The sequence below is a fragment of the Anguilla rostrata genome, chromosome 1, assembly GCF_018555375.3.
Source record: "Anguilla rostrata isolate EN2019 chromosome 1, ASM1855537v3, whole genome shotgun sequence".
NCBI classification, from domain to species: domain Eukaryota; kingdom Metazoa; phylum Chordata; class Actinopteri; order Anguilliformes; family Anguillidae; genus Anguilla; species Anguilla rostrata.
Genome location: NC_057933.1, coordinates 26,744,487 through 26,753,510, shown reverse-complemented (window position 1 = coordinate 26,753,510; position 9,024 = coordinate 26,744,487). Strand labels below are relative to the sequence as shown.

The 9,024-nt window shown below is 43.3% G+C and overlaps 1 protein-coding gene across 1 annotated transcript in view; it reads left to right on the top strand.

Annotated features, from left to right (window-relative positions):
• Positions 1-225: 225 nt before the first annotated feature.
• Positions 226-9,024, top strand: part of LOC135253310 (serine/threonine-protein phosphatase 4 regulatory subunit 3-like) — an 18,393-nt gene continuing 9,594 nt past the window's right edge. Inside the window, 5 exon segments of the mRNA XM_064332441.1 lie at positions 226-1,183; positions 1,789-1,844; positions 2,163-2,261; positions 2,897-3,514; positions 6,128-6,205. Coding sequence (XP_064188511.1) covers positions 1,042-1,183; positions 1,789-1,844; positions 2,163-2,261; positions 2,897-3,514; positions 6,128-6,205 — 993 coding nt within the window. The 5' untranslated portion in view covers positions 226-1,041.

The window sequence follows — 9,024 nt, the reverse complement described above, 5'->3', positions numbered from 1 at the left end:
TTATGCGCTAAACCACTCATACTGACGACACATACTTTGTTCAGCGGCTAAAATGCCACTTTGTCAGTCCCAAGAGCCAGTAAAATTAGTGTGAAATTTACAGAATAAACTGGATGCTTTGATTAAACACCTGTATTGATCGCAATAAAATTATCGGATCGTTAGATAGCTCTACTAAAATCTACTGTACCTTTAAAACAGTGGCGGACTGTCCTTGCTTTCGGAGGACTGGAGACCCCGTACAAACGGTATGAGGAACCCAAGATGGCGGACTACAGACTATAGAAGCTGTTATGATAAAAACGAAACGGTAGGAATAAACAAGCAAGGGTAGCTCTTTTTGAGACTTCTCAGGAAAGGATTCAGATTATCGAAGCGATTCGATTTATAAAATATTGACACGCTGAGAGGGAAAAGACTAGACGTTTGTCCCTCAGCAGCCCTAGAAATCGTCAACATGGCGGCACACTCGGCAAAGGTGTAACTAAATAATAAGGGGATAAACAGTTGGGCTGTATACAAACGCCATAGCGTTCCTGTTGATGTGCATGGTGTCGGATAAACACCTAAAAGACTGATAATGTCGTCTAATTTTCCCACAGCCACGTTCGAACATTTAGAAAGGAATACGATGAGAAACGCTGAGGGTACCCGAAAATTCTCCCGTCGTGCTCTGAAGATCTCACCTTCTTTCAGCTTGGACTGACAACTCAAACCAGCTAGCTAGTTAGCCGGAGCCTGTGATTGTTTGGGCTCAACTCCTTTTTGTATTGTTAAGGGATCGTGTTTAAAGAAGAAAGAACAACCTAATGTATAATGAAGAAAACAGTCTGAAATACCAAAGCTAGCTACCCAGGCTAGCTAGCAATTCCTCTCATAACCCAGCGGGAGAACAAGAACTCTTGTCTTTGATTGAGGCAGACCGAACTGAGTCACTTTGTATTGTACAAGTAGCACGCTGAGGTTCACGTTACCTAACTTTCAGATTGAAGGTGTCGCCTGAAAATATTTCGGGTGTAAACAGCGGTGAGGATTTGCAGCATGACCGACACTCGCCGAAGAGTGAAGGTTTACACCCTGAACGAGGACAGACAGTGGGACGACCGCGGCACCGGGCATGTGTCATCCGGCTATGTCGAAAGGCTGAAAGGCATGTCCCTGCTGGTGCGGGCTGAAAGCGATGGTAAGTCCATGTTGTCTTTTTTGTTAGTTGCTGTACAGCCTAGTTTCCTTGTTATTTCAGTATTACGCCGAAAACGAAACAAAAGCAGCCACCAGCAAAAAGGAGCAGGCTAGTACTGCTCTAAATAATGTTTTGAACAATTTAGTCCGTTTAACTTGGCATTCGTCGCATGTTAACGAAGGTTGTGTTTTGATTTAGCCTCCAGCAAGTTCTATGAGTAAGTCGTTTAAAAATAAACGATTCAACTTTGGTGTCTAGTCCTAAAGGTCTGTTTTCGTTGGAGCCAATATGAGTAGTGTGCGATAATGCACACAAAATGAATGTGTGTCTATGAGTAGGGTTGCTGATAGCGTAAGATTAAGAATCCCTTTGGCTGTTAACATTAATCGGGTAAGTACTTTTCGTCCTTGTCACAAGAGATTGTACTGTTCATATCGCAGGCCCAGGTGTGTTCTGTTTGCTGTGTTACTAAAACTGCCGATAATGTAACTATATATATCTGTTCATAACGTCTTCATAGGAAAAACGACCAATAGGAATTTTGACGTATCTTAGTAGCAATGGTTTTATCTTTATCTTATTTTTATTGCGCTTTTTCATTACAGGGTCACTTCTACTGGAGTCTAAAATAAACCCAAATACAGCTTACCAGAAACAACAGGTCAGTAGTGTTCAGACTGACAGGTACCCTTACCGTCGGGCAAAAAACCTACATACAATACACGTGCATGAATTTCCCAGCAAAGGAAACAAATGCAAGTTTTTCCATCTATCCAGGCCGACCTAAGTCACTTTTAAAGTTCCAATTAGGCTTTTTTTATTTAAAAATTGTTGTTAATTTCTTTTGCAGAGTAAACTTTAAGTGAGGTGCAGAAGCAGGGTAGGGTGGTAAATTGCCAGTGATGGACAGCCTATTATTATTATTATTAATATTATTATTATTATTATTAATATTAATAATTATAATACTTCTCCTTAGGACACCCTGATAGTGTGGTCGGAGGCAGAGAACTATGATCTGGCTCTCAGCTTCCAAGAAAAGGCTGGATGTGATGAAATATGGGAGAAAATATGCCAGGTGAGATGGTTTTTCTAATTAATTATTTTGTTTTTAAGCATCTGTACTGGGTCTGTTGTTTAGAGTGTAGACATGTTCATTTTACAGATCAGTAAACGATTAAATGGTCCCGTTTGCACACTGCAAATAAAAAAGAAAAGAAAAAAGTTAAGGAACCTAATTCTTTTTTGTTTCTGTTCACACATTGAAGATGAAAATTGCACATTGAAGGTGCCATTTGCCATAGATAGCTCCCTCTCCCACTCACACACACTTGTCCTGTAATAACAATGAGAGGTGTTAACATCTCATCCCATGGAGAACATTTTTGTGATTTTTTTTGTGATTTCTGAGATACCACCATGAAATATTAAGTAAATTCTAACCGGCTGGTAAAATGCATTTGAAGAAATTCTCTGTAAATCCCCTTATGCTCCAACATCTTATGATTTTTGGACCCACTGCTTCTATTGGAGTTTAGGACCATTAGCCAGACATGTTTCCCCCCAAATTAAACATTCACTGTGTCTGTCTTTCTGTCCGTGTTGTGCATGTGCTTGTTTGCCTGTGCGTGCGTGTTTATGTGGGTGCATGTGCGTTTGTGTTTGTGTGTGTGTGTATGCGCGCGTGCATGTTTTGTGTGCACATACGTGCAGGTCCAGGGCAAAGACCCGTCAGTGGACATCACCCAGGAGCTGGTGGACGAGTCGGAGGAGGAGCGCTTCGACGACCTGTCCTCCCCGGGCCTGGAGCTGCCGCCGTGCGAGCTGAGCCGGCTGGAGGAGGTGGCAGAGCTGGTGGCCTCCTCACTGCCCTCGCCCCTCCGGCGCGAGAAGCTGGCGCTGGCCGTGGAGAACGAGGGCTACATCAAGAAGCTCCTGGAGCTCTTCCACCTGTGCGAGGACCTGGAGAACCGCGAGGGCCTCCACCACCTCTACGAGATCATCAAGGGCATCTTCCTCCTCAACCGGACGGCGCTCTTCGAGGTCATGTTCTCCGAGGAGTGCATCATGGACGTGATTGGCTGCCTGGAGTTTGACCCCGCCCTCCCTCACCCCAGGAGGCACCGAGAGTTCCTGACTAAGACGGCCAAGTTCAAAGAGGTCATCCCAATATCGGACCCGGAACTCAAGCAGAAAATCCACCAGACGTACCGGGTGCAGTACATTCAGGACATGGTCCTCCCCACCCCCTCCGTCTTTGAGGAGAACATGCTGTCCACCCTCCACTCCTTTATCTTTTTTAATAAAGTGGAAATTGTAGGAATGCTGCAGGTAAGTGGCTCTCTCCCGTTGCTCAGTGTTCCGAAGTTGTATTGTTGAAGTTGAAGTTGTTTGTATTGTGTGTAAATCTGAACCTTTTTCAATTTACTTATGAATTTGTATGTTTTGCCTTCCTGTGAAATTAAAAGGTTTGTTTTCAGGTGGGCAGACAAGAAGTCATTGCAGTCTGAAAATAAGTACTCTGGTGTCATTTTGTAGGTCAATTTTATCTTTTAACGTTTATTTTACTATAGCCTTTGTGAGCTCCATTAAGACCTTGTTTTATGGTGTGGTCAAAAAAATTACAGAAAAGAATACCTCCCTTAATTAATTGGAAGTTTTGGCACTTTTATTTTAAAATGTCTCTTGGGTGGTAACATTAATGACTTTTAAGATCATGCGTTTGTTTGACTGTCATGGTTACACAGACGCCCTATTGCAGGACTGAATTCATCACAGTATTTAAGCAGTCAATATTGCCATGTAATTCAGAAGCTTGTGCCAGAATGACTTTTTTACTTTTGAGAAAATTATACATGGTGATGCCAGTGGTTGTAGTTTAGGGAAAAAACAGTTTGTTCATGGATTTCTGTGTAAATTCTCTGAATGCATTGTCTGTTGTTTTTTTTTTTTCCTTCATTTTTGCCCCGTGGTGTAAAGGTGTGACTCAAACATAGTTGGAGCGCACAGTAAGGAACATTGACCGTGATGAAACAACTCAGAAATTGCAGCTGTACTCCTTGTAATGTAACTGCAGATGGTGCTAGCTAAAGTAAGCACGTAAGGTCAGTGGAAGTTTTTCAAACTGACCAAATGGCTGAATCTGACTAAACTTTACTTAAAAATCACAAAAAAGTGTCTGCCATTTTGACAAATGCACTGAGAAGTGTAATTGCGTTGAGTTGCCCCCTGCCTCACCTGATATCATCAAAACCCTTTTACATTCAAATAGGCTTTTCCACTCAGTATGTATTTAACATTTAAATATTACAAATGACATTTAGTGAATATTGGTTATGCTGTAAAATTGGGGGAAATGCACTTTTATGTGCCCACTAGGTCAACAGTGGCATTACAGCAGTTTCTGGTACAATTTTTGAAACATTAAAACACCCAAGTCATGTATTAACTCTTAATGCATTGAACTTCTTTATAACCAATAAATGTATTTAAATCCAGGCAATTGTTACGGTAATGTCAAAGAATGAGTCATTGAATTGTCAGTTGGGTAAGCATTTTCAAAAAAACATTTTGTAGACCTGTTAATTTAGTGCAATTGCATTGTGCCAGTTCATCTGCTTAAATGAACATTAATGACCTCGTAATGTGTTGACCTGGTAGCTGAAGCCTACAGGTTACGTGTGTTTGTTTGCTGCTTTGTGAAAGATGTAACGCTCTGTAACATACGTCTGGCCTTGATTCTCTTTACTTCTCTTTCTGCGGATGACTCTTTCATAGAACTTGATGGCCAGATACGAGGAACTGTACGTTTTCATCGTATTTGGAGAAATTACAAAAGTCTTGGAAATATTGGTATGCCTAAAGGGTTTGTCAAAGACTGTGTGGCAGAAATCTGCTCTCAGGTCCAGAATGTCACTTCCAACCCCACCATAAAAACAAATTTCAAATCGACTATTGAAGCCCTATGCTCGAGTGGTTGTGTGTGCAGAACTGGGCATCGCACTCGACAGGATAGGTAAGCGATTAGCCAGTGCGTTAGATGTAACTGTGGTGGAGGGATAAATTCATGGGAACTTTTGGGATTTCTTTTTAATGTTCATCTGTCATATTAAAACTGTATCCTCCATTTGGTGGTGCTGAATGGAGTACTTTTGTATTAAAGGTTGTCTGTGTAATTTTTGGTCTTCATGAACTCATCCCAAGTGTCTCGCGCATAAGTAAACCAAGCTCCTTCTGAACTTGCGTTTCTGTGTTTGAGCTGAGGTTTCCAGATCCCCGAGGTCTGCTAGCATGCGCAAGAAAGGAACCTTCACCTAAGATCCTCAGATCATTCAAAGCTCCTCCCTGGCACCTTGGATGTCAGTTGGTCATAGGGTTCAAATCCACTGGTGGTTGTTGTGGTTGAGCAGTACTGTACGGACTGTACCATGTTTTACTGTCATGCAGCTGTTGTTCATTCAGGGACCACCATGCTAAAAAGGCACTAGACTAGACTGAGGTAAGTGGTGTCTACAGCCACACGGTGGCATGGCCTGCTGTTGATTAATCCGGAAGCAGTTTTATAGCCCATTCCCTAGTTTGCGTGCAGTCTTTTCCCATACCCCCATTTTCCGTGCCGAAATGGGAAGGTCCATCTCCCCACCTCCAAAAAGTGTAGCCCCGGTGTATGTTCTTGGTGTGGTTTTTGCTTTTGAATGCCGTTCAAGTGTCCTCCCTCATCCTCCAATTGGCTAGCCACACACATACCACGCAACTCAATGGTATTTTTCATACCGAAGTGTGGAAGGGGCTGTAGGTTTTCCAGAAAAAAAGCATAAACGTGCAGTAGGAGAACGGGCTGTTTTGCTTTTCCGCACTACGGCGCCGTTATCAGCTCCCCAGGAATAGATCATGCATGTGACCACTCTGCCCTGAACACCCTCGTTTCTCCTTTTACTCCTTCAGGACGATGAGAAGTTCCTGACGGACCTCTTCGCACAGCTAACCGAGGAAGCGACAGACGACCACAAAAGACACGAACTGGTAAAGAAAAAAGTGACCGCCATCTTAATATTCTTCTTTGGTTGGTGATTGTTATTATTATTCAGTGAAAGGCGAAGACTGAGGTTTAGAAGGGGTTATTTTACTGTCATTAGCGAAGGTTGACAAATTCCTTTTTCACAAAATGGATGTATTTTCATGCTTGGCTTGGGTCCATTTGCTTGTACAGCATCACCTGTAATGAAACTCTTCAGTATTGCTGCAGTTGAAATTGAACCTTGACTAAGGAAACTGAAATAACCATTATCTATATGTGTATTCCTGTCTTGTGTATTCCTGTCTAATGCAACATTTTTCCTTGATGTAGGTAAACTTCCTGAAGGAATTTTGTGCTTTTTCTCAAACATTACAACCTCAGAACAGAGATGCCTTCTTCAAAACATTGTCAACTTCCAGCACTTGAAGTAATTTTGGTAAGCCAGAGAGATGATATATTGGTCCCCAGCTCCACGGCATTTTCCAAGATGTTTTCAGTGATTAGGTGTCATATCCAAAGAGTATAGAATGTCCGGTGTCAACAGGTGTGTCCCTGCATACTTCCATGCTCTGTACTACTGTTCTCTTGAATGTCCACTCCAGTTTCTTGGAACACAGAAAGCATAAATGGAAGATTTTGTTCAGTACTGGGATGCAGTGGTGAGTTTTTATCCTCAAAGTTTGCCGTAACTATTCAAAAACTGAATAGATGGTTCAGTTACTTCTTTCCCTGTCAAAGCATGCATCAATGCATACTTGAAAGTCACACTCCAAGATGGCTGCATACTCGCTTTGTGTTGTTGGAGCATGGAAGTTTGCAGTCTGGGACACACCTTATGTCTTTGTTCAGATTTTAACTTCCTTGTGCTGCTCTGTCTGTGATATCACAAGTCGTGAGTCTTGCTTGATTGGTCCTGGCTATGCAACATTGAGTGAGATTTATTTGGCTATATTATTCTGTCTGTGACATAAAAAGGAGTGAGTTTTGCTTGTTTGGGCCTGGCTCTCCTGCTTTATGACATCATGAGGGGTAAATCTTACTAGACGGATTATCCTTGCTGTGTCTGTGACATCACAAGTTTCTCCTCATTGGTCCTTGGCAGGGAATGGATGATGTCCAGGTGCGCAGTGCTGCTACCGACATCTTCTCCTATCTGGTGGAGTACAACCCCTCCATGGTGCGGGAGTTTGTGATGCAGGAGTCCCAGCAGAACGACGATGTGAGTGGTCTGCCCATCGCCGTCCGGACCCTTTTGGCTTTGTGTTTGGTGTTGTACCTTGTCCTTTCATGTTTCACTGACCGAAACGTGCAAAAATTTAAATTCTGTGTGTGGAAATGTGAGGAAATGACCACAAAGAAATGTATAGCTGAACTAAACGGGTAGTCCAGTTTAGTTTTTAAGCTTCTTCACATCAAGCACTGCTGCACTGTGGATGTCTTCCCACATAATACATTATTTCAAACCATTCATAGTATACCGGGACTCATGTGGCACAAGCATATTCGGATTCCATCAGTTTTCCTTCAGTGAGCTGTGTGCCTGTATCAAGAAGTAACCTGTTAAGGCGCTGCCAGAAATCAGTTGGAACAACTCCATTTGTCTCTGTCGCATGCAGAAGGTCCATCTGGCTATCACAGTGTTCAGCGAGCATATACAAGTAGTCTGAGAAGGTGTGCCGAAGTCCACATGAACTAGCTTAAAAAACTGAACTAGAGTAAAAACTGAATCGCACTACGTGAAACTTGAGTATTGGGGAAATTATTGGAGGCTAGGGGCAATGGAACAGGAGAACAGGTTCAGACTTTGAATGTCTTTACGCCTAACTTAGCATAAACCTCTTGCGTATTGAGTAAGAAGCATCCCCATTGGGGCCGGGTTGGTATTTAATTTACATTTAAATTCATATTTACATGCATTTGTTTAGCAGACACTCACTTCCGGAACGGTTTATAGAATGCAGAAATCATACGCTTTTATTCTCAAAACATAAACCGCTGCATATCTGTCCCGGTTAGCGGTTTCCTTTCAGTCGGCCCCCAGTTTAGCCCTTGATAACAAGACTGTAGCCAATCAGTGGCTCAAGTGAAGCACTTTTGGTCAATGCTAAAACACAGTGGACAGTGCAGCCCTCCAGGCTTGATGCCAGGTGTGCATGGCAGTTTTAGTGTGTCTGGCACACCAGTGTGGTACCAGCCCTACAGTCCCTCTTATTGTGACGTTCCGTTCCATTGTGTGATTATGTACTTAATGCATCGTCTTTCATTAGCTTGTATATTCACTCTGGATGAGGTGAGAGGGGAAGCACTGTATTGAAATAAACGGTGAGTGTGTTGACTTTGCCGGGTCACACAGATGCGCTGTAACGTGGCTCCGCCCCCTCATTTTCCCAGGACATCCTCCTCATCAACCTGATCATCGAGCACATGATCTGCGACACCGACCCGGAGCTGGGCGGGGCCGTGCAGCTGATGGGCCTGCTGCGGACGCTGGTGGACCCAGAGAACATGCTTGCCACCGCCACCGTGAGCCTCGTCCCTTCTCTTTTTCTCCTCTCCCTCACACCCTCTCTCCCCTCCCTCCTTATCTCCCCGCGACAGTCGCTCAGCAGGTTCGGAGATAAAGGAGAGGAAGTCGTGTCTGTCGGCAGGCGTTTTTCAGAGATTGCGCAAGATGGACACCAGTGGTGGGAAATCCTGGTCCAGAAAGTCCTCCTCAGTGTTTTGTTCCAATCACCTGGATTTTCTAATGAGCAAAATTCTTCAGCTGTTCTTCAGAGTTCATGGGTGGAAGAAACACGTTTACTTTCTAACCCCAGGACTTTCA